Consider the following 26,383-nt stretch of genomic DNA (forward strand, 5'->3'; position numbering starts at 1 on the left):
TTCGATAAAAAATTCCATTAAAATTGGTTCCAAAAAGTAAGCGGAAGGATCGATAGTACTACTAATACTGCATCTACGCTTTAATTTAATTTGGGCGATACTTTAACTGACAATTGTAGCAAAAATAAGTTTTTTAGCGATACTTCGATAAAAAATTCAATTAAAATTGGTTCCAAAAAGTAAGCGGAAGGATCGATAGCACTACTAATACTGCATCTGCGCTTTAATTTAATTTGGGCGATACTTTAACTGACAATTGTAGCAAAAATAAGTTTTTTAGCGATACTTCGATAAAAAATTCCATTAAAATTGGTTCTAAAAAGTAAGCGGAAGGATCGATAGTACTACTAATACTGCATCTACGCTTTAATTTAATTTGGGCGTTACTTTAACTGACAATTGTAGCAAAAATAAGTTCACGACCGTGATCTGAGAATGGCAAAAAACAATGAGCTAGAAATATAGGTTCAAGGAAAAAATTTGAGGGGATTATCTCGTCCCTTGTGATAAGCGGATTCAAAACTTTCATGATTCTTTCATGAATCTTGCTCAAAATGAATCTTGAAAGCAGCCAGGTAGCCAGGAAAAAAGGGTAAATGTAAAAATGTAAATTCAAAATCTTGCAATCTTGCAAGATTCTTGCATGACGGATGCTTAAGTTCAGATTCTTCAGGTTGCTCATTTGATGTGCATGCACCCTTAAACATGTTATTGCTAACGTTCCAGAAGATTTATTTAAAACCTTGGATAGTGGTAATATAGACATTGGTGTATAACCTAACGCCAACTTCTGTTTCTATAATTCTTACTGTAATTTATTACTCACTTATTAATTTATATTTTTTCTAATGACAACATCGTGCAGAGATGCCAAAATAGCTCCAATGTCACATAATAGAGAACTGGACGCAAACTCTACGTAATCAAATGCCAAATTGAGTCTTTTCAAGAAAAGCTAAAAATTTTCTGAATAGAAAAAATTAAATTAAATATACTTTCTGTAAAGGAGTTTTTCTTTAAAACAGGTTAGCAAATCAAATGAAAATGCATTATATTGCAAATAGTTTATCAGCATCGCCTTTAGATAATTTTAAAGCATATAGCTACTAAACAGCTCTATAATTTGATAGACAAATGAATTATCTCCAAAATTTGTGTCTTCATGAATTGGACTTTTTGCGACCGCTTCCATTTTCCCGGCACTAACATTGTTTTTCACCACGAAAATTTTCATCACCTTCAGTTCTTCAAAAGGAAAAACTTTCATCAGGCTTCATGGAAACGTCTGGACTGGTGAATACGGAGAATCAAGATTGGAAACAGGTTCGGGTCGTCATTAGCTATGAAGATCTGGGCGACAGTGGAGAAGTCCCAGCGATGCCTCCCCCTGTAGTTGATCCTGGGGTTCCAGGTGAGAGGGGGAACTTCGTGTTGACGAATGAGAATCCATCGAACTCGTCTCCCGAGAGGTTCATGAGGAATAGTTTGTCAGAGGGAGTCCAGTCAATCTGTTGCTGAGTGAACGAACGGTCGAAATTAGAAGTGTCCAGGTCGGAGTTCTAAATCGCATATAGAAGTGCTATAGAAGTAAAATTGATATATAAAAATTCATAGTTACAGGCATTTGGGCTAATTTAGTCATTCGTCAAAGCACAAAAGATTCTGTAATCACGCGCTAAGAATCCAAAGGTTGACTTTCTTACTAACTTCTACACCTCTGTAGCTTAAATTGTATAGGTGACTTCATTTGTTATCCTTTTAGTTATAAGTTTGTAGCTCAGTATTTAATCACTGATAAATTAATTATACATGACTTAATTCAATAGAACAAATGGTTTCTGCACTCACTAATTAGATATATACTGAACGTCGAAAGTAAGTTAGCACTCCTAGTTTTAGGAATTAAGTTTAATTGCGAAAATGAAATCAGATTGCCAAAATAAGTTGAAAATCATTGATTCCCTACGCTAGTGGTCTTTCCTACCTATGTTTGTTAACCATGATTTAGTTTGCCTTCGTGATAAATATTATGCAGAAAAAAACGTGTGATTTTGAAGTTGCCATCAAATCACATCAACATTATTTTAACTGCGAGAGTTGGATCGGCGTTGTCAGCTTTATAGTGGTGCATCTGGTGAGCTACTATTATGATTTATCTGCATCTCATAGGCAAGACCACTAGCGTAGAAAATCAACGATATACAAATTGTTTTTCAAATTGGGCTTCAAGTTGGAGCACTATTGCGTCAATATTTGCTATTTTGCTTTAAAAAAAAACCAGGTGGGTGATAACTTACTTTTGACGTTTTGCATAGAAAAACACTTTAATTCAGAATGAATTTGAATAGGGGTTGTTTTTAACCAAGGAATTCAACAGTCTTTTAGATGGCTATTGTCCGGAAATTTTTACATTTAAGAAATGAAATAAAGTGATCACTTGATCACCAAAGCAGAATACTAGATATGCTTATTATATTATGCGTCAAAATTGCTTGCAGGGCATATTTCTTCAGTTATCTTAAAACTTTCTCATGAAGACTTTAAAATCTTTTTGACTTTGAAACAAATTTCTCTATTTACTCATTAAGATGTGTAAACTGTCTGAAATTTGAAGTCTTCTTGTACAAGACAACACTAGTTTTCAACATGCGGCCCGTTAGAAAAACCCGTTAGAAACTATCCGAATGATTGTTCCGACCCTCTTGAGGGGGGAGGAACTATATAATCAAATGGGTATTTTTTTTTGTTCAGTCAATTTTGGCCGATCGATATATTCATCGTAGAGAATTGAGACTGGTATCATTAGAAAGCTTATCCGACATAGAATATAGAATTAAAAAGATTTTTTTGTTATTCGAATTTTACGGGGAGTTATCGCTGTTTAAACTTTTGAGAAAATAGAGTGAGTTCCGTTGATTTTATTCACATTTTCCGGAAATTTCGCCAATTTTCGACTAAAATTATGCCAAAATTTGTCAACATTTTTTAAGAACGTTTTGTTGATTTTATTTTTAAATAAAAAAAAATTCTGGGCTATTTTTTTTTTTTGAATTTTTTTTCAAAAAATCTGTATAAATTTTTCAAAATTCAGACTTCTTCAACAAAAACAGCTCGAAATAAAGTTTCTTTAATCCACTTTGATTAAGTTTGTAGGAAGTAGACACCCAAAGACCACAAGAACCATCTTTGTAGACTCAGAAGAGGGCTATTTTTGCTTCATTTTCCGTTGCGAGTGCTCCTTAAAACTGTACCGTTTTTTGCTAATTTTACTCGTTGATTATCAAAAAACTCGGCAATTTATTTTTGATTTTGTTAAATAGCAAAAAATATCTATATCTGTAGCATTCGAAAAATTGAGTGGTCTTTATGGACAAACAGGGTTAACAGGGTTAGTTTTGGCCTAATCTTGAACTGCTGAGATCCAAAATACTTCAGATTGTAATCAGTCGGTCTTTTTTATTTAAAAAAATTCGATCCTTTTGGTATTAAATAAATAACAGAATATTTCAAAACTCACCATTAACAGGTAAAATTGACTCCTAGTTAAATCCAAAATAGTGTGTTTAGTTTATTACTTGAAAGCTTGTGGTCGATTTGACTTTTAAAATATTTAATTTATAAATAAATAATGGCTTATTGAACTTTGCCTCAACTTTTCTCTTAATTTGGGCAACTTGTAGCTTAGGGTCGGCAATTAAAGAAAGCTTCTTATTTCTACCGAATTCATATTCAATCTTTATTGAGGTGTTATGCCGTAAGTTATGGTTTTCAGGCTTTGATAATACTAGATTTCACATTTTCTTTTTTTTTGGTATTTGCTTATTTTTCAAATTTTCTATTTTTCTAGCTTATCATGTTTTTGACAGTTGATATGTCACATTATTGGTGTTCAAGGTATAGAACAATTGATATTATTATAGTCCTTAAAGATATAAATTATGGTTTTAACGGCTTCGACACTACTTTCTCGAAGAAATGAATTGAACTTTTTAATTTTGTCTTTAACTGCAGTTTTTGGTTTGTCTTTTTAGTCGTTTAAAAATTCTTGTACATTGACTCGGTTTCATTGGTTTTTGATGGAATAATAAATAGGTCAATTTTCTGATATTAGTAGATGGCTGATGGCTTTCAAGAGTTCGAAAACAATTGTTTTCCAAAAAAAAACACGTTTAACTTCTCAGTTTTGTTCCTTTTAACGTCCTTTAGTTAACTAGTCTCGTTAATTACAGGCCGAATATGACTTTGGAAGGTGCCAAAAGAAATTGGTGTCAACAAATCTAAGTTTTTTAAAGAATTTGTTATGACTTTTTTGGCTTCGACACGCGTTTTTCATAAAAAAGTAAATTAATTTTCAAATTTGACGTTCTTTTGTAGACGTAAAACAAATTCTGGATAATTGTACGTCTGAAAGGATTCCTTCGGAAGAAAAAAAGAATCTATTGCAGTATTTAATTTTATAATTAATGGCTTTCATCTCTTTGGAAATAAATTTTTTCGAAAAAAAAGTATTACTTAATTTTGCCTTTCTTTTTGTCTATTGGTTACTTACTTTCATTAATGAGACGTCAAGTAATACAAACGAATTACGTACAAGGGCTTCCTTCGGAAGAATAAACAAATCTATTTCATTATTTCATTTTATAATTAAGGGCTTTCATCTCTTTGGAAATATTTTTTCGAAAAAAAAACAAGTTTTACTTAATTTTGCCTTTCTTTTTGTCTATTTGTTGCTTAGTTTCATTAATGAAAGGTCACATAATACTTTATCGGTTTTCACAGAATGTGCAATCAAACATTTTTTGAGGGCCAAATTATAGCTTTACGGCTTTCAAAGCCTTTTCTGGCAAGTTTTAACTGATTTTTTGTTTGTTGTCTATTTGTTGTTCTTTTTGTAACCGCATAAAAATTCAATACTGACTTGAGTTTTAATTTCCCTTCTATAATAGCATTGGAAATGGTAAACCGATGAGAAGTTTTATTTGATTTCTAATGGGATTCATTACTCTGAAATTAATTGTTTTTCAAAAAATTTAGCGAATTTTTTTCAACTTTACTGTTTTTGTTCTTTATTGTCTAATTGTTGACAAGTTTTATTATTGACTGGTCCCAGATCTTCGTTTAGTTTCAGTTTAATCTGAGAATACTTTGACTTTGTTATTAAGTTTTGTTTTTAAAACGGACATAAAGTTTTTGTTGTAATTAATGTTTGTTGATGTTGTTTGAACTTTGTTATTACTGTTCGTCTTGACTCGCTTTCTTACTATTGCCATATCTCATCAATCTAATGCATCATTTTTTACTCCACCACAGTTATTTGCTTTGGAGACTTTCTTTTCGTTCATACACCAATTTTTTTGAAAATTTGAATTTTTGGGTTTTTCTATTTGTTCCTCATTTGGTAGACAATTATGCCAAAATTGTGGATGAGCGGGGTCGGAACCTTATGTGCGATCGCACATTACTGAGCAACCTTGTTTTATATATTTTGAGATGGACCGTTTGAATTCTCCAAAAATGAAATTGAAATTCTACTTTCCAGCTTGAAAAATTATTTTCATGATATTTGCAAAACTTTGTCATGCAATATCTTGCAAGATTGTCTTTTGTTTCTGACTAGGTTCCATCATTAAATTTTTCGACAGTTGATCAAGTATTTCAGCTCTGCAAACAACCAAAACAGCCAGGTAGCCGGGGCGAAAGAATCAATACAATAAAGTTTGGATCAAAATTTTCTAAAAACGTATATCGTCGTCCTATGTCAGTGTCTCAAAAGGCTTTTTGGGGAAACGAGTGGAAATATTTCAGCGTTTTCAGGAACCAAGTGGCAACAGGCATTTTCTGGAAAAGAAGGGCAATATTTCATAACCATTTATCGTTTTCCAGATTTAAATAAGCCAACCATATCCACGATTTTGATTATGTAATTAGCCTACAACTTTTTTGACCGAAATTTATTAGTAGTTACTTGAGATAAAATTCAAAGAGTTAAATGATCTTGTTAACAGTGAGTGATATGGGTAATTGCAAAACTGTTATTTATCTTCTCAATCCACAATCAGTATCGAGAGGTACTACATTTCTAAAATTAATCACCAATTATGCTATCGTTTATTCCAGTATAATTGACACTGACTGATTTACTCATGACTCTAAATGATTTACTCATCGTAGCAATTTGATTCCGATATAACCAAATTTGATTAAAATTTGAGCTAAGTTTGCTTGCTGTTACAAGTTTTCACAACGTACCTAACTTTACCCGGGTTGACCCCATAATTCAAAAAGTTATAAAATTACAACTTCATATTATGGCTTCTATGAAAAGTTGTAATCATAGAACTCTCATTGTATGCAAGTTGTAAAATGACAAACTTTTAAAGAAATCTTGAAGAGGGCTAAAACAATGCACAATTAGTGTGTTTCAAAAAATTAAATAGAAAAAAAATCGAAAAAATTATTTTTCAGTGATACCGTATTTATGGAAAAGTTGTAGTCATAGAACTTCATAAAAAAATTTTTTTTTGAATCCTAAGATTTAGAAATCATAATTTCCAGATGTTTCGAGAATTGCAATTTTTTTACAGTCAACTCAAATCTGAGCCTCAGGTGACATTTTTGCATTACTTTATGGAAAAGTCGTAGTCATAAAACTTCATAGAGCAAAAATAAATTTAATTGCTTGTTAACAGCCAATTTTAATGTAATGCGTAACTTTTTAACTTTTTTCCAGAGCCGTCTAAACTAGTCATATGTGAAGTATGCAACAGGAGAAAAAACGCTGTTTAAATCATTCAATGTGACTGGAGACAGGGAAAGGTTTATTTCAAGAGAAAAAAATCGTATAAAACATTGTAAACAAAAAGCTGGAAGTCTCTGAAGGCTATACTATCACCTTTCTTGGTGCTCACTAGTCTTTTCACATATAGCTTAGGCAATAAAAGTTTGAAAAACAACTATAAAATTTTTTCTAGAAACCAGTGTTTCAAATACGTTATAACCGGTAGAGTAAAAATGAAACTTTCTGTTTAGGAGAGAGAGAAAAATTGATTTAAGGTAAAACAATCTATGGTCAAAGTTTTTGAATTATAGCTGTTTGCTACCCTGAGTAGGAGTGCTTTTCTGCTATAGAACGTTCTTTAAATGAACGGGAAGGCAAACAAAATTGATCATTTACGATCTTCGCCAAGTACACATTTAATCAACAAAAAACAAAAAATAAAAAAAGTTTCGAGAATCATTGTATTGTGTTTGCCCACTGCATGGTATGCAACCAGGTCTTAGAGCATGCAGTTATGTGCTAACTTACAGATATCTCTAGCGTAGATTTACAAGAGGGTGATATCAGGCAACTCCTTTGAAAATGTCGTTTACGCAATTTTTTTTAAATTTTTTGTCACAAATAGTTACTGTTTTTCCGTTACCCCAAAAGCAACAATGTCTCAAAAAGATTTCCCACACTTCTCGTAAGCACGAAATACGTTTCCAATAATGACACATTGATTTTATTTGTTTAAAGTCTTTTATTTTGTCTTTGAACTTGGAAAAATATTTTTGTTTTTCGTAATTGTTTTCCAAAAAAAGTGTTGTAACTCAATGAAAAATGAAAGATTTATGAAAAAATTAATTTCATTACAAAACTCATTAGTACTGCTCTCAAACACCATAAAAAATTTTTGCTTTTGAAATTTCTAAACATCTTTGAAAAGGCAATTTATCATGAAAAAACACAAAAATTAAGACAAATTGCTGGTTTCTGGGCTAAACTTTTTCTATTGAAGTTGTGTTTTATAACGTTTTTAATATCAAAATAAAACCTGTTTAGTGGGTCTTATATTGTTATTTATTATTCCGGTACTTTCCCCACATTTTCAATAAAAAGGCATCTGCAACTACTTTTTATAAGTAAAAAAGAAGAGAAAAACAAAAAATTGAAAAGTTTTGAGATTAATTGTATTATGTTTGCTCGCTGCATGGTATGCAACCAGGTCTGAGAGCTTGCAGTTAGGTCTTAACTTACAGATATCTCTTGCTTAGATTTCCAAGAGGGTGATATCAGGCAACTCCTTTGAAAACGTCGTTTACGCAATTTTTTTTTTTAATTTTTTGTCACAAATAGTTACAGTTTTTCCGTTACACCAAAAGCAACAATGTCTCACAAAAGTTTACCACACTTCTCGTAAGCACGAAATACGTTTCCAATAAAGAGACATTGATTTTATTTGTTAAACGTCTTTTATTTTGTCTTTGAACTTGGAAAAATCTTTTTGTTTTTCGTAACTGTTTTCCGAAAAAAGTGTTGTAACTCAATGAAAAATGAAAGATTTATGAAAAAATTAATTTCCTTACAAAACTCATTAGTACTGCTCTCAAACACCATAAAAAATTTTTGCTTTTGAAATTTCTAAACAACTTTGAAAAGGCAATTTATCATGAAAAAACACAAAATTTAAGACAAATTGCTGGTTTCTGGGCTAAACTTTTTCTATTGAAGTTGTGTTTTATAACGTTTTTAATATCAAAATAAAGCCTGTTTAGTGGGTCTTATATTGTTATTTATTATTCCGGTACTTTCCCCACATTTTAAATAAAAAGGCATCTGCAACTACTTTTTATAAGTAAAAAAGAAGAGAAAAACAAAAAATTGAAAAGTTTTGAGATTAATTGTATTATGTTTGCTCGCTGCATGGTATGCAACCAGGTCTGAAAGCTTGCAGTTAGGTCTTAACTTACAGATATCTCTTGCTTAGATTTCCAAGAGGGTGATATCAGGCAACTCCTTTGAAAACGTCGTTTACGCAATTTTTTTTTTTAATTTTTTGTCACAAATAGTTACAGTTTTTCCGTTACACCAAAAGCAACAATGTCTCACAAAAGTTTACCACACTTCTCGTAAGCACGAAATACGTTTCCAATAAAGAGACATTGATTTTATTTGTTAAACGTCTTTTATTTTGTCTTTGAACTTGGAAAAATCTTTTTGTTTTTCGTAACTGTTTTCCAAAAAAAGTGTTGTAACTCAATGAAAAATGAAAGATTTATGAAAAAATTAATTTCCTTACAAAACTCATTAGTACTGCTCTCAAACACCATAAAAAATTTTTGCTTTTGAAATTTCTAAACAACTTTGAAAAGGCAATTTATCATGAAAAAACACAAAAATTAAGACAAATTGCTGGTTTCTGGGCTAAACTTTTTCTATTGAAGTTGTGTTTTATAACGTTTTTAATATCAAAATAAAGCCTGTTTAGTGGGTCTTATATTGTTATTTATTATTCCGGTACTTTCCCCACATTTTCAATAAAAAGGCATCTGCAACTACTTTTTATAAGTAAAAAAGAAGAGAAAAACAAAAAATTGAAAAGTTTTGAGATTAATTGTATTATGTTTGCTCGCTGCATGGTATGCAACCAGGTCTGAGAGCTTGCAGTTAGGTCTTAACTTACAGATATCTCTTGCTTAGATTTCCAAGAGGGTGATATCAGGCAACTCCTTTGAAAAGGTCGTTTACGCAATTTTTTTTTAATTTTTTGTCACAAATAGTTACAGTTTTTCCGTTACACCAAAAGCAACAATGTCTCACAAAGGTTTACCACACTTCTCGTAAGCACGAAATACGTTTCCAATAATGAGACATTGATTTTATTTGTTAAACGTCTTTTGTTTTGTCTTTGAACTTGGAAAAATCTTTTTGTTTTTCGTAACTGTTTTCCAAAACAAGTGTTGTAACTCAATGAAAAATGAGAGATTTATGGAAAATTTAATATCCTTACAAAGCTTCTTAGCACTGCAATTGAACAACATAAAAAAGTTTTGCTTTTGAAATTTTTAAACAACTTTGAGAAGGCAATTTATTATGAAAAAACACAAAAATTAAGACAAAATGCTGGTTTCTGGGCTAAACTTTTTCTATTGAAGTTGTGTTTTATAACGTTTTTAATATCAAAATAAAGCCTGTTTAGTGGGTCTTATATTGTTATTTATTATTCCGGTACTTTCCCCACATTTTCAATAAAAAGGCATCTGCAACTGCTTTTTATAAGTAAAAAAGAAGAGAAAAACAAAAAATTGAAAAGTTTTGAGATTAATTGTATTATGTTTGCTCGCTGCATGGTATGCAACCAGGTCTGAGAGCTTGCAGTTAGGTCTTAACTTACAGATATCTCTTGCTTAGATTTCCAAGAGGGTGATATCAGGCAACTCCTTTGAAAACGTCGTTTACGCAATTTTTTTTTTTTTAATTTTTTGTCACAAATAGTTACTGTTTTTCCGTTACACCAAAAGGCTCTGCACCTACCCTAACAGGGGTCGAATTTTTGAAAAATTGGAAATTTTCAAAGTTTCAAAGGTTAATAACTTTTTTGTTTGAACGAGTTAAAGCTTGTATGAGGGCTCATTCTTTTGCATTTTTAATATAGTTTACTATAATAACAATGCTTTTTTTACTATAAGCTATTTGAAGGGTAAAATTGGCCATTTTTTGGAAAATAGAGCGTTTTGGCGAAAATCAGCCATCTAGCCAAAAATCGATATTTTTGTCCTGTGATATTTAACCTTTTTTCTTTGTTCACATGAAAGCCCTGTTTGTCCTGATTCCAAAACACCAAAAATTTTTAGTTTCCGTTCAGTGGTTGGCGAGATATAAAGCTTTTTGTTCAGTGAGGTGTGGGGGGGGCTGAGACAGGGGGTGCGAATACTGCGGGTGCAATTTTTAATTTTTATGTATTATCAATTTTTAATTTAGTATGTATTATCACTTGACTTGTAGTTCGCTGGTGGAGCTCGAGTAATCTGTTTTCATTTCGCGTTGTTAAAAGAGGCAGTTCAGTTAGTGCGGTTGTGAAATTTTCGTTTTGCCCTTGCCTTCGTTCAGATGACATGCTCAAGGATGCAGGCCCGGGCCAGCTCCAGCGCGTCCCGACTGCCTAAACTGAAGGTCCTCCGCTAACAACAAATGTGTAATGAGCATGTCAGTGAGTTTGAAACGGGCTGGATATAGAATTATTATAACGTTCGTACTGAATGGGGTCATTGTTTCAACACCCCTTCCCATTTAGCTACAAATCCTCGTCAGGACAAAGATGGGGTGGGGCGGGGGGAGAGACTCCCGAGAGAGCTTTCCTTAATCATGTAGCCTTGTTCCAAACTTCCATGAGATGTGCTGGGGGCCGGGGGGGTACTCTCGAGAGAATTCCCCATAATTACGGATCATTTTTCCAACTTTCAATAGATGGCGTAGGGTTAGCACACATTTGCTAAACCTTTTTTAAAAACCAATTCGGCCAACCGATATCTTGGAATTCTTAACCTCATTAAGCTCGTGTGAAATTAAATTTGTGCTTTAAATGTCGATAGATAATTACAACACTGTCTTCCATTGAGAGTAAACGTGTAAACAATTCACCGTTTGTGCCCCCCCCAGCTTAGTGGGTGCATATTATTTGCAACCCCCAGATGCACGTGCAATATTTGTACATGATGATTTACTATGTAATGACACGTGCTCTGTAACTTGGGGGAGCATAACGTACTGGGGGGCACAAACGAAAAAGATCCCAATTCACATAGGCTTTAAAATAGGGGTCTTTCCCATTATAGCCCCCCCAGCTTAGTGGTCAGATAACCTATAACCCCCCCATCATTGTATTTATACCATAATGGGGGGGCTATAATTTCATGGGGGTGGGCTATAATGGGAAAGACCCGATTAGTGATATCTGATGTAAAATTGGCTTGCTCTATCATTGACTTAAGAATCGAAGAGTATTAAAGGAGAGTCATTTTCTAAAGAAACGATGTTTGAATGAATTTGATACAGGAAATCCAGAATAAATTTGGAAAGCGGACCGAAGAGTTTTTATTTGCTCTCAAATAAAGTTATATTAGTAGTAATAAATAATTATAATAGTTCTGCGGTCTTTTTACGATAGGAAGAGGAGTATTGGTGGCGCTTCCTTTAATATCTATTGGTGGCGCGTATTGGCCGATCAGATTTGAGCGCTCATTTACTATACAGCATATAACATGTTGTGTTGTGATATTTTGTTCGGTTGTGATAGATTAACATCAAGTCCCATGGGCCGCTAAGGCATGGCCATGGCTCACGAGGCATGGCCATAATGTGGTAATTATATTGCAGCTCGCAAATAAAGCTTAATTTGAAACAATAGTGGGTTCATATTTGTCATCAACTAGTGTAACTAGTTTAGTTGGTTCATATTTTGTGCACCTCCCAGACGCACGTGCCATAATTTGACGCACGCAGAATACCAGTTGCTTTTAAATATGTTTTATTATACTTTTTAGATCATAGCAAGGTCCCAGCCACACGGGTCGAGGTGGCATAGTAGGTAGGCTAAGCAAAATAGACGTGTCAATTTTTTCAATGTTTTTGAGATAGCAATGGCACATGTGCTACTTATTGGCGACTCTCACCTTAAAGAATTGCAGATGTCTTCCGATTCCCATCGAACTTTACAATAGAAGCACGAGGAGGGGCGCATTTATGCTTCTGGCTTGAACTAAAAGACGCTATCAAAGAACACGAGGTCTGTATGGTCATGCTGGGTGGTAACAACTTAATCGCAAAGCCAAACGATCCTATACAATATAAAGAGGAGATGAAAATGGTGATCGGGCAACTTACACAGTTAAGAAACTTCTGCAACGGTAACAATGTAAAACTCATCATATGGCAAGTGATCAACCGTATTTCTTCTTGCAAGGAACCGTTCGATATAATTAGAGCATTCAACAATCGCTTGGCGGAAAATAAACTAAAACTGCACTTTCGAACCTTTTCTTATGAGGAAGATTTCCTGCCTGATAATGTTCATATGAAGGACTGGTAGTATGTTAATGCTGGATTTGATTTGGTAAACATGTGCAGTAGTGCCCCTGAAGCCCGCCCAGATCTTTTTGATATAACTTTGCCCAATTTTAATTGAAGTTGCTTTCAATGCGTTCAATTTAAAATTCAGATTTCACAATTTTTATCGCCATAAGCAAGTTTTAGAGCTGTAAAATTGAAGTTTATGGTTTTGAAATTTCAAATTTCTACAGTTCCACCCGATAGTTGGGGGACTCTTCCATTTTTCTAGTTTCACCCGATAGCTGGGGAGCACTATAAAACCAAGAGCTCTTTTGCTGTATCGAAGTCCACCCGATAGTTGGGGGAACAAAAGGATTATAACAATTAAAGTTTCTATAGCTCCACCCGATAGTTGGGGGATTCTTCCATTTCTTTGGTCTCACCCGATAGCTGGGGAGCACCATAGAACCAAGAGTTCTTTTGCTGTATCAAAATCCACCCAATAGTTGGGGGACAATTTAAGGATTATAATAATTAAAGTTTCTATAGCTTCACCCGATAGTTGGGGGATTCTTCTATTTCTTCAGTCTCACCCGACAGCTGGGGAGCACCGTAGAAGCGAGAATTCTTTGCTGTATCCAAATCCACCCGATAGTTGGGGGAAAATTTAAGGATTATAATAATTAAAGTTTGTATAGCTCCACCCGATAGTTGGGTGATTCTTCCATTTCTTTAGTCTCACCCGATAGCTGGGGAGCACCATAGAAGCGAGAGTTCTTTTGCTTTATCGAAATCCACCCAATAGTTGGGGGAAAATTTGAAAGAATTTTTGAGGACTGTTTTTAGAATTTTGAAAGATTAGTGACAATTTCGAATCGGTCTAGTAGAATATTGGTTGATTGTCATACAATCTGTTTATCGTATTCTCAGAATGGCAGAACGAGTATATAAATACCTGTATGCTGCTTGTTTCGAATTTGCGTAGTTTGAAGTAGCCGACTTCTTGAAGGTCAAGTAATGGCGAATTAATACCTACTGACTTTTATCTAGAAGACATTGATTAATTGTTGTTTATGTTTTTATAAAGTCGTCTGAGATTTGCAATTCTTTTTTGGTTTTTAGAAGAACTGTCTCTCTCTAAGTTAAGCGATAACCTTATTATCGACGGACCACACTCAACCAAAGGCATTATGCCGAATAGAAACTACGTTGACTCACCAAGTGATACGAAAAAAGCGATGAATCTGCGTTGGATCTTTTACAAAAAATATGATCCCTATCCTTTTGTGCTCGCACACAACAGTTCCTACTGGCCATGGCAGGCAATATCCACTGCCGACAAGTTGTCAATGGTGAAAGGCCACAAGATGAACTTTAAATCAAGCAATTCCGGGACTTTCAGGGCTTCTTTAGTAAAGATAGTATCTCCACAAGAAGTGGACAATTTTCTGAAAGGTGTTACACACAAGATTGCAGATGCGAACGGAAGCCTGTCGGACATTAGTTCTATTGCGTTAGTGAACCTGTTTAAATATTTAAATTGAAGAAATGTATCACAGAACGCTTCCTTTTAGTAACATAGCATTTTTTTCAGTGAGACAAGTAATCGCCAAATTGAGACTGAAAACGGTTCCCAAGACAATGCGCAAATACCAGAGATTTATACCGAGTAAGTGATAACTTTTCGTGTCAATGAAAAATCTTTTTGATAGATTGAGCAGTAATGATTCTAGCATAGCTGATAGGGAAAGGGAAGTTTTATAAAAGGTGATAACAGTTTTCAATGGGTTAGGAAAGGGTGATCTAGTTTAAATGTGGCTTTCTACTCAGGGACAAAGAAAACGAGAGAGAAACTGTAGGGAAAGCGAAGAAACGGGTTTCCAGACAAAAAACTGCCAACAGAAGGATCCATTTCTCGAGTGATGTCATGGTGGTGGAGAAGGACTATGAAAGTCCACAAGTTGATTTGGCCAAATCTCGAAGCTCAACGCCCTGCAATGCACCAACTGTTAATGACATTACAGATAAAGACCGCCCGATAGCTGACCTCATGGATATCGTTACAAGCAAATTTAATGAGGTGCTCGACGCGCAAGAAAACCATATGCGCAAAGTCATGAAAGAAAACGCAGTGTTGAGAAAGCGATTGCTAGAAGTACTGGGTGATGGCGATAAGCCGGAGTCCTTGAAAAGTCTTAGAAAGAAAATCACGGCCAACCGTGATGACAATGAGCCATTCATGTTCAACGGCAAGGACTTAATGCGGTTCAAGCCGACTGATGAAGGACCGTCAGTGTTTGGAAGAACAATTGCAGCTGAAATATTTGGTAATGAAAACAACTGTAAACTTATTCATGAGCGTATTGCCGTAAAAGTTACGAGAAAGAATACTCGAGGAGCCTGTAACAGCCAACTCGAAGATATATTTGTTCAATGTGTTTCGAAAAACTATACTAACTGTACTGAAGAGGCATTGAGTCGAGCATTTGCTGGAGCCAACCAGTTTGGCACTGAGTTGAAACAGAAATACTTTCCCTAGATCACTTTGGAGCTCAAATATATACATTTTCTTCGCGTTCTTTGTTTTATCTACTCAGAAAGGTGCAGTTGAGCTGTTTCCTCTTTTCAGCTGTTGTTGTAATATAAGCTTACTACAAAACGTCTCTCAATGCTTTTGTTTTCCATTCTAAACCAGCTTTCATTCCGATGAATCAAAACTAGTTTCCTTCTACTTTTTAAAATAAAAGCCCGAATTGGAGCAATTTGTTGTTATTTTTGTTTTGATATTTGTTAAGACCTTCCTCATGAGCGTTATCTGTTTATTTCTTTTGTTGAATTGAAACTTGAGCAAGCTCGACTTTTGCTTACTCTTAACCGCGTTCGAGTTTTCAGCTAATTATTTTTTTCTGAGCTTAATCCTATTAGAATAATTGTCTGCCTACTAAAAAATGTTTATGTCTGTTTCATGTCAGAAATGTCCTTTCTTGAAAATTCATCATCGGAAGATGAGCAACCTGTTGCTAAAAGGAAATCGGTAGAGAAGCGGGACAACGGGCCTTTGGATAGTGACAGTGATTCTGATTTTGATTTGGAAATGAGCAGCGATGAAGCTGAAACCACGCTTGTACCTTCAAATCAAAACTTGCTTGATCGTTCGCAGCGCTCTGGAAATGCTGGCCAAATTGCTGCTTTCAAACAAAAATTATCGGGAATGGTAAATGAGCATAAATCGTGCCTCAAGAGGTTGCGACAAGAAGATAGAGCCAACAATGAAGAGTTTTTTGCTCTAGTAACTTACCATAAAACGGGGGAGCTGCCAGCTGCTGATAATACAACCGCCTATGAGCCTGTTATTCATGAAGGAATTAATTTGATGCTAGTTCCGGCAGGGGCAAACGCAGCCAAATTTGGGCGGCATCTTGCATGTGCGATGTATGGAAAGGGAGAGGAGTGCAAACTGCAGAATTACATCATTGGTGCCCAGAGGCGTCGAAAAGATGTTCGGTTGCCCGTAGATGAAGAAGAACGAGCGAAGTTTGAACTGGTAGTTAGGAGAAAATATCCAAAGTTTCCTGAAGCTGCCTATAAGGATGCTCGTCATGCGGCAAATCAAATGGGTCTCGACATCAAGCTCAAGATTCTGCAAGGAAAATCCAATAATTGATAGTTCCTCAATCGTATTTTTATTATTGAGGCTGTAATAATGACCCAAAATCTATGCTTTGGAATTGTTTCATTGTTATCTCTTTTGATCAGTTCTTTGGTGCGTTTCATCCGTGAGCGTTTTCCAGAACAATGTTATGTGATAATTCAATCTTGCGCTCAAATTTCTTTTTAACTAGCTGGTTCTGTTAGGCAAGTTTTTTGATTACTTAGTTGTGAAAATTGGCCCGTTTTTGTGTTAAGATCGGGGACAAGTTTTTTTTATTAATTCTTCATAAAAAAATTTTTTGTCTTTGACAACTTGCCTCGTGACGGTACGCGTTTCTGTAGTGAGACACAACATTTTGTGGTTGAGTCAGTTTCTTTGTTAGATAAAACCTAATTTGTTTTTAGAAATGTTGAGATGCTTAAGTCTTGCACAGGCTGATGCGAAAATTACAAAAGAACTCATTGAAAATGATGGCTGCATCGTTAAAACTTTGGTTGAAATGCTTTCGCCCGCCGAATATATGGAAGCTTTGACTACTGACTCGGGGCTTCAGGCGTTCGATGCTCTATTTAGAGATTCATATAATGCTGCTCTAGAAAATAATTTCGTGTTGAAAGAAGACGCCTATGGTGGCTACGGTCTGTTTTATGTAGGTGAGAATCAATTAAGACCGCGAAAGTCTCACCCAGTAAAGATGCTGCCTTCAGTTATTGGGTTTGTTGAAAAGATTCCACAAGATGCCCTGGCGAGTTTCAAAGACATCTCGATCTTCAGGAAAACTGACGCTTGTAGCTTCGATCGGGTCATGCTGGGCCCAACTCGTTTTGCGAACCATTCCTGTCAACCGAATTGCCGATATGCCCTAAAGGAAGTCCACTCCCGGCGTTGTATTCAGTTGGAAATTCTTGAGCCCATTAACAAAAATGACGAAATCACTGTAAGCTATGGGATTAATTTTTTCGGTGAAGGGAATCAAGATTGCCGGTGTGTTCACATTGACATGCATAAAGAGAAATTGAACTCGGAAGATTCAATCTCTGAATCCAGGCGAAGACTTGATTTATGTTCAGCGAGCTATCGACGACGACGTCAATCCATTCTTCGGATTAAGCGTAGGAAAAAATATCCAAAGCAAAAAATTGAAATGCGTTGCTTTGATTCGAGTAGTAGCTCTGGCGATATTGACTCTGATGTCAGCGGTTCCTCGGAAGAAACATCTTTGTCAACAAAAGATTTTTTGCAGCCTACAAATTTAGTTTCATCGCCTAACCATGAGAACAATCATTCGTTTCCAAGTTTTTCCGTCAGCACCATTGATTGTGCAAATGACTCTTCAGAGTCTTCAGACAATTCTGAATCACATGTTGATGCAATCTGCACATTTTCTCGACATAATTTTACAATATGTGTGAACGAAATTATTGCTCGTCATGGTACCTCCGATGCAGAGGCCACAGACTGGATAAAACTAATGAAAACTGCGTTTCCGGAAAACAAGATTCCGTTGTTTAAATCTTTAAAAAGAGATGCAAGTAGGAACGTAGTCTCTATTTTAAAGACATCAACTTCATGTGGAGAAGGCGAGTGTATCTCTTTGGATTTTGTCCAGGACTTATTGGTTGTACTTAAAACTAATTTCCCCGCAATTTCTGAGTACTCCTCATCTCGTAGTCCTCTTAAAGATGTAAGTGTTCCCCAAACTTTTGGATCAAACAACATTATGACGATTTCGTTGACAATGAATTCTGACGGTGTAAGAATTGTAAATTCAAAAAAACGTTCGTTATGGCCACTGTGGCTCAGTGTGCTGAATTTGCCACCAATTTTGCGCTGCAAGTTCGTAAACATTGTGCTGGCTAAGTTGTGGCTCGGACAAGGCAAACCTGATTGGGAAATCTTTTTCAGCGAAATAAAAGACAGACTTAGTAAAGACGTGTCAATTGAGTACAATGGCATTTCCTGGAATGCAGTATTTGAAGTTAAACTACTGGTAGCTGATCTACCGGCAAAAGCGTCTATACTAAATATGCAGCAGGTCAATGCATATTTTGGCTGCACTCTATGTCTTATCGAATGTAAACCTATAGGAGACAGCAAAAAAGGTTTGTACTACCCGAATCAAAGAAATAAAATGCGGACAGCTGAGCAACATCAACCATATTTAAAATTAATGCAAAAAGAGGGACTTCAGACTTTCAGAGGCATCAAGCGGACTTGTGTCTTATCAGATCTGATAGAAAATTTACCATTGACGGCCCCTATCGATTATATGCACCAAGTTCTCCTAGGTGTAACTCGTTCAATTCTGTTTCTAATCAGGGACAAGACAAGCAAATCAGTGCTCATCCAAATTCGCGAAGTAATTGATTCAGTTCAGTTGACTTCTAATTTTAAAAGAGCGCTGCGAAATTTGGAGGATCTAGAGTATTTTAAGGCTAACGAGCTAAAAGTATGGCTTTTGTACGTTGGACCAGTAGTTTTTCATGGATTTATAGACAAGGACTTATAAGAGAGATTCTTTCTACTGAGTTATACCATCAGGTTGCTCTTATTTTCCACGGAATATTGTTCTCTGGCTGATCAACTCATTGAACGTTTCCACCTGTTGACAGCTGAATCATATACAGACAAAGTGTTTTCTGCAAATTTACATTCTCTAAATCATTTAGCGTGGCAGGTCAATTGCTTTGGCCCCCTATGGTGCACGTCGGCTATCATGTTTGAGTCGGCCAATTACCTGCTGCGATGCAAATTCACAGGAACAGTTAACCATCTCAAAGTGTTAGTTGAGCGATACATTAGGAATAATGACTCGCATCGAGAAAGCCCTCGAAAAGACACACTTCTAGACCTCTGTCTACAATTTCGCGACAAAAAAAGTTCAAGCGGCATGCGGTTCAAGAAATCCCACCTGACCTTCAAAATCTGTCCGCGCAATTCTACTCTAGCCAAAAATTTTTCTATCGACTCTGAATCTTCCTTTCCCTCCAAGAACTCTTTTGTCTCCTTCATCTCCCGTGGAAGTAAACAATTTGGTCAAGTTCGACTTTTTTTTCACTCGACAAGCAAGATTTTGCGTCTTTGTACTTGTTCAATCTAGTAAAGGAATACAAACCAATTGAATCTAGCTCAAATGTTTGCAGTTTCTATGAAGTCAAAAAATCACTAAATGTTTTAACTATCAACCAAGACGCGATCTCCGAAAAACTTCTGCCCATCTTTATTAATGAAAAACTCTTTGTTGTACCATTAGTGAATATCTTTGAACACGACTAGTTACCATTTCAACTTTAATTTCTTGCAAAAGCACTTGTGAATCATTGAACTGGTGCACTCTGTGTAAATAAGTGTTAAGTTTCAATTTGTTTTCAGTTTTCTTTTGTGCCTGGTTTGTTGATAGCTTCAGTCAGTAAACAGTTGATTACGGAATCCGTAATTGGATATTGTAACCTTTTACTAGTGATTGCAGGATTTTACTTCATGAAGCTGGTTTGCCCCCTTGATTAAATATGTTCATGCAGCAAGCTTAAATTTAATTTTCCTGTTTTCGTTTCTGATTTTAACCTTCTCGCCTCCTTGAATGTTTTCTGATCTAATGAGTATCACATGTTCTATAGATATTTTGCGCTTTTCACAGCAACTGAGCAAGCCTTTTGAATTTTTCAGTTTTTGTTGAAGAAAATTGTGCTTCGTAATGCAACCAAGTGAAGAAAACTGCCCTCTCTGTCTTGAAAAAGTTCCAGAGGAATATGTTGTGCTGCACATGAACGATTATTGGGCGCATGTTGCATGCAAACTATGTATGAAAGAGTGGGTAGAAAGCGTTTTGAGACAATTTGATGGTCGTGAGCCAACATGCCCCTTATGCAGAGGAGATCTTGACAAAAATTTCTGCGACTTTCAGTTCGAACCCTGTGTCTGCTGTAGAAGTTATGTTCCAAAATTTTATATGGATGCTGAAACGTTAGTTTGCGAGGACTGTAAGGGAGTCAGAGAAGTTTTATCGGACTAAAGTCTTAGACTTTTCTTGTTCTAGCAATAAAAAGCGGTGTCAATATTTCTGAATAAAGTTTTGCTTATCACAATTTCTCTCGACTGAAGCATTTTGAAGAGAATTATTTTGGTTTTTTTTTTCATACATGTATTTTCTATCTATAGGGTTTGTATAACACCAGAAATTTGCTTTGGGTCAATACTTCAAAAATTATTAAATGAGAAAAGTAGTTCAGAAACGCAAAAGTTTCTACTTTTTATGTAGAAGTTGTTGTCGTTTCTTGAATATTGAGTCTAGGCAGTTCAATGCAGTGAGACAATCGTGCGTTAGGCTAACTGGGGCTATAATATGAAGATATTTACGTATAGTGATATAGTCATTTTTTGCAATTTTGTTGTTTCTCAAAAAGTCAATCGTAATTAAAAAAAATTAATAGGGCCGTCTGGCTCTAGGAGTTGTTCAATGTTACCCATATTATTTTAGTAGCTCTTCCTATAATTTTGGCAATTCTTCGTATCCATAAGGATCCTGAAACACCCGGAGATTTTACTTCTCGGTCAATGCTTGAAAATCTGATACATAAAAAAAAATAGGTCGGAAACGCAAATTTTTCGACCGCTTTTTATGTAAAAATTGCTCTCATTTCTTAACTACTGGGTCCAGGCCACTCAAAGTGATAAAAAAATCGCGTGTTATGCTAAATTTGGCTATGGAATAAAGAATTTTCCCATAATTTTTAAATAACTCTAAGCTTTGCATTTTCTTCAGTTGTTTTTCAAAAAGTCAATCGTATTTCAAAAATGTATTAGTACCCTCTGGGTCAAGAAGTTATCCAATGTTACCCATATTATCTTGGTAGTTCTTCCTGTCCATAAGGATGGTAAAATATCCATAGATTTTCCGTTTGGGTCAAAGCTTGAAAATTTGACACATAAAAAACGTGTAGGTCAGAAACGCAAATTTTTCGACCTTTTTTCGTGTAAAAATTGCTCTCATTTTTTTACTACTGGGTCCAGGTCAATCAAAATGATATGACAATCGTGCGTTATGCTAACGGTAGCTATGGAATAAGGAAATTTCTCATGTGTGATATATAATTTTATTGTACTTAAAAAAGTCTATTACTTAATTAAAGTCTATTGTATTTAAAAAATATAATGGGACCCTCTTGGTGAAGGAGCTTTTCGATGTGAACCATAATCTTTTGGTAGTGCACCCTATCCATAAAGATGTTAGAACAACCCGAGATTTTTTTATTTTAGTCAATGCTTAATAAATTTTTATACAAAATAGGTGTTGGCCGGAAACGCTAATTTTTAGATCGTATTTTATGTAAAAAATTGTCTCATTTCTTTACTACTGATTCTAGGCTGCTCAAATTAGTATAACAAGCGTGCTTTAGGCTATTGTTGGCCATGAAGCAAGAAAATTTGCCAGAAGTGGTATATAACATCAAATTTTGCGATTTCGTCAAATGTTTCTCAAAAAGTCAGTCTTATTTAAAAAATGTAACAGGACTTCCTGGGTGAAGGAGTTGTTCAATGTTTCCCATAATTTTTTGGTAGTGTCTCCTATCCATAAAGATGTTATAACAACCCGAAATTTTTCTTTTGAGTCAATGCTTAAAAAATTGTTTTACAAAGTAGGTGTTGGCCGGAAACGCAAATTTTTAGATCGTTTTTTATGTGAAAATGTGTCTCATTTCTTTACTACTAAGTCTAGGCTGCTCAAAGTAGTATAACAACCGTGCGTTAGGCTTTTGACGGCCAAGAATCAAGAAAATTTTCCAGAAGTGGTATATAACATCAAGTTTTGCGATTTCGTCAAATGTTTCTCAAAAAGTCAATCTTATTTAAAAAATATAATGGGACCTTTTGGCCCAATGAGCTGTTCAATACTACCCATACTTTTTTGGCGGTGCCTCCTATCCATAAGGATGGTAAAACACCCAGAGATTTTTCTTCTGGGTCAATGCTTAAAATTTGATAGATAAAAAAGTTTGTAGTTCGGAAACGCAGATTTTTCGACCGTTTTTTATGTAAAATTTGCTCTCATTTCTTTACCAGTGGGCTTTGGTTGCTCAATTTGACATGACAATCGTGTGTTAGGTTAACGTTGGCTATGGAATAAGAAATTCTCCCATAATTGATGTATAAGTTCAAATTCTGCAATTTCGTCAAGGGTTTCTCAAAAAGTCCATCTTATTTAAAAAATATAATGGGACCTTTTGGCCCAATGAGCTGTTCAATACTACCCATACTATTTTGGCGGTGCCTCCTATCCATAAGGATGGTAAAACACCCAGAGATTTTTCTTCTGGGTCAATGCTTAAAATTTGATACATAAAAAAGCGTGTAGTTCGGTAACGCAGATTTTTCGACCGTTTTTTATGTAAAAACTGCTCTCATTTCTTTACCAGTGGGCTTTGGTTGCTCAAATTGACATGACAATCGTGTGTTAGGCTAACGTTGGCTATGGAATGAGAAATTTTCCCATAATTGATGTATAAGTTCAAGTTCTGCAATTTCGTCAAGGGTTTCTCAAAAAGTCAATCTTATTTAAAAAATATAATGCGACCTTCTGGGTCAATTAGTTGTTCAATGTTACCCATACTGTTTTGGTAGTGTTTTCTATCCATAAGGATTGTAAGGCACCAGCTTTTTTGGTTTGGCGTCTTCGTTTAAAATCTGGGGGCTAAAAATTTTTTTTTAAAAAACCGATTTTTTGTTAAATGTCCATCCCTTTGTGCCCTTACAGGCACCTTCTCCCATGTGCTGTATTTTAATTGTGCGTTGTTTCTTTCTTCTATGATGTGCTATAATGTTCCTTGCTTATCCGGGATTTTAGATTTTAGCTATATGTCTTGGAAAAAAAGAGCCTCCATTTTTGCTTATTCTTCTAGAAAAACACTCAAAACTGTTTTCCCTTGTAGTTTAAGAAGCTCATGAGGACTCACGAAAAAACCAAGACTCTTCAAATGCCTCCCTTCTGTTGTTATGGAAGAGTAGTAACCATAGAACTTCCATATTATGGAAAAGTTGTAGTCATAAAACTTCCATTTATGAAAAAGTTATAGTCATAGAACTTTCATTTATGGCAAAGTTATAATTTTACCAATCTTTAAAAACTTTTTTGAATTATGAAGTCAATGGTCCATAATATGAAAGTTCTATGATTAAAACTTTTGGTCAGCCCGGGTAAACCATGGTCGAAGAAAATAGTATAAAAATTAGCCAAATTTACTCGAAAAATCAGACACTGGCCACCTAATGGTGAGCTTGCTCGATGGTTGCACATAAGACGAAAAGTAAAATATTTTAATAATAACCTAAATTGGTTCTAGGCGAGAAGCTGCAAGATGCGTAAGAATTGTACAAATTTTCTACATGTTTTATGAAGGTAAGTCTTCCTTCTAGATCTTTCTAAGACATTTCAAACTTTTTTCATGAAATTTGCAAGTTTTTCAAGAAAAAAGTCAGTCTGTGTTTTGTCAGGAGAATTGAGATCTTTGATGTCAGTATAAAATTTATCAATTTTTGTTTCACTGTTGTTATCGTACAACTTGAAGAAAGGTATATGTGAGTTTGCTCGATGGTTGCACATTAATGTTTCAATAATAGCCTAAATTGTTATCTTAACGGCTATCTAACATGAGAATCTCAATGAAGTTTACAATTCTGGTGAGTGAGTTTGAAATGAGTTATGAAGTGAGTACTAAAGACTAATAGAAGTTAATGAATTATTGGACAAAATTAAGATCTTAATTAGATTGTGCAAATGGCAAATAACTGGAAGTAGGTAAAACAATTAACTTTACTTTCCAATACCGCTAAAACACACCGCAATATTAACACCAATTTCTGAAGAGCTTGTAAACAGCTAATTCAGGTAACTAAACATATCAAGAAATCATTAATTTAAATAAATTTAAATAACCAAATGTATGAACCAGACGAAATTAGAACAATTACTCTTTTCATACAAAAAACTTTCTGTTTACTCAAAATTGACTATAGATTAGACTAGATTCGAGTTTTTAAACAACGCAAAGATTGCACAATAGATTAGTAGTGACAGCGCTTGAGAATTATTTGTTTAAGCCGGAAGCTGTCCAGTGATGTCTCCTGAAAACATTGAACAGAAAAGAAAAGAAAACAAATCGATCTCTTCTTCTTAGCCCATCAGAAATTGACTACAAAAGTTATCTTTGCCCCAAAATTATTAATCACAACCTCATATATGTATGAAGATAGTTCTTATCCACTCAATGCAAAAAATTTCAAAAACATAGAAGCGTCAAAGTTGGACATTGAACTAAAAGTTCAGGCAACCTCGTTACCAGACATTTCTGGTTGTCGCGTCCATTCATCAAATTTTTTCGCATAAATCTCCCGTCGTAGATCAAAGATTTAGTCGAAGTATTTGAAGTTAAATCTGATTCTTGTTTACATTTTAGTTGGGAAGATTTTATTTTATCTCATGCTAACAATTCAGTTTTTTCAATACCAGTTACGCCAGTTGCGATTCAGATGGATGAGAGAGCAAATACCCAACAACACCAGTCGAGAAATTTCCGGTTTTTAAACATAAGAAATCGTCGGTATCGTTTTTTTTGCAGCCAAAAATGGACAAAAGTTCCTACAATTTTTTAGTCGAAGTAATCAATTAAGATCGGTTTTAAACAAAATTTGAACAAAACGTAAGAGAGTAACGGTCAATATGTTCGGTTTCAAAATTAACCAAACGTAAAACATTTTGCTTATAGACTACAAAAAAGTATGTCGGAACTCAGTTAAGATGAATTACTCAACAGAATTTTCTTCAATCTTCAAAAATTATGTTAGACTTTTGAACAAAATAAAAACAAGAAATTTATACTTTGTCAATTAATTTTGAAAAAGTGCTAGAGAAGAGTTATCAATAACTTTGAACAATATTTCAGATATTTTCCGTATTATGTAGTTTAAATTCTAGCAAAATACATGCTATCACAACGTTTTACTAATTTATAATCAGAAAAATCCAAATTTCCTATGCAAAGTTTTTGTCAAGTCTAAAACCGAACAAACCGACACTCTCTTACTTTTGAATACCAAACATACCAATGATGTCTTACGTTTAACTACCGAACATACCCATTCTTCTAAAACCGAACATACCGAATCTCTCTTGCGTTCAAAACCGCGAATGAAACCGAGCATACTAAAGGTTTCTAACAAATTTTTTGTAGTTTTGATCCGATCGTCTCAACTAGGGACAACAGAGATTTTTTCATCCTGAAGTTTTGCCTGCAGAAACATATATTCTATCTCTCAAAAAAGACCTTGATAGCCGCAACTGAGTAAATTGACCGGTTTAAACTGTAATAATTACTTGTAGTTTTTCTTCCACAATTTCGGGTGTGAAAAAAGACACAAAAACCACAATTTGCAGTGCAAAGAATTGCAAGCCGAAGCAGTTTTTGTGAGATTCTGTGTTTTTGTTGTTTTCTGAAACATCTATACTTCTCTTTTACACAAAACTTTTTAATCCAATCCCAAAAAGTTTCGGAGTTTAATGTTAATATCAATTTAATATGTGTTTGTCTAACCATGTTTGGTACGAATGGAGGCTGTATCTCCCGCATGGCCAGTGCCTCCCAGTCTATTCGTCTGAAGAAGGGCTGTGATTGGATGTCACTCTCCTCTGTCACTGTGTCGAATCCCAGTCTCTCTTCGGGGTCTTTCATTAGCAGCTAAAGAACACATACCTCAAAAAATAGGTTTTTAACCTCAGCAAAATTTTAACTTCGTACCCAAAGCTCAGGTCCCAAACCCAAATGCATTCGGCGCTGGCCGAAGTAAGCCCTTTGATCCAACTCCAGTGTACTCAAAATGTAAAAAAAGTCATTTTTTTTCTTGCTGACATCTAAAAATACTTTTTTGAGAGT

The 26,383-nt window shown here is 34.9% G+C and overlaps 1 protein-coding gene across 3 annotated transcripts in view; it reads right to left on the bottom strand.

Annotated features, from left to right (window-relative positions):
• Nucleotides 1-1,004: 1,004 nt before the first annotated feature.
• The window catches only part of LOC142344850 (uncharacterized), a 217,935-nt gene continuing 192,556 nt past the window's right edge, over nucleotides 1,005-26,383 (bottom strand). For 2 of the 3 annotated variants that reach the window (XM_075396870.1, XM_075396869.1), the window contains exons 25-26: nucleotides 26,045-26,188; nucleotides 1,005-1,559 (exon numbers count right to left, since the gene is read on the bottom strand). In XM_075396870.1, the coding sequence (XP_075252985.1) occupies nucleotides 1,341-1,559; nucleotides 26,045-26,188 (363 nt within the window). In that variant the 3' untranslated portion in view covers nucleotides 1,005-1,340. Of the gene's footprint in view, nucleotides 1,560-24,266; nucleotides 24,284-26,044; nucleotides 26,189-26,383 lie in introns of all 3 variants that reach the window. The other variant, XM_075396871.1, reaches the window with a different exon arrangement.

The sequence above is a fragment of the Convolutriloba macropyga genome, chromosome 8, assembly GCF_964194025.1.
Source record: "Convolutriloba macropyga chromosome 8, txConMacr16.3, whole genome shotgun sequence".
NCBI lineage: Eukaryota > Metazoa > Xenacoelomorpha > Acoela > Convolutidae > Convolutriloba > Convolutriloba macropyga.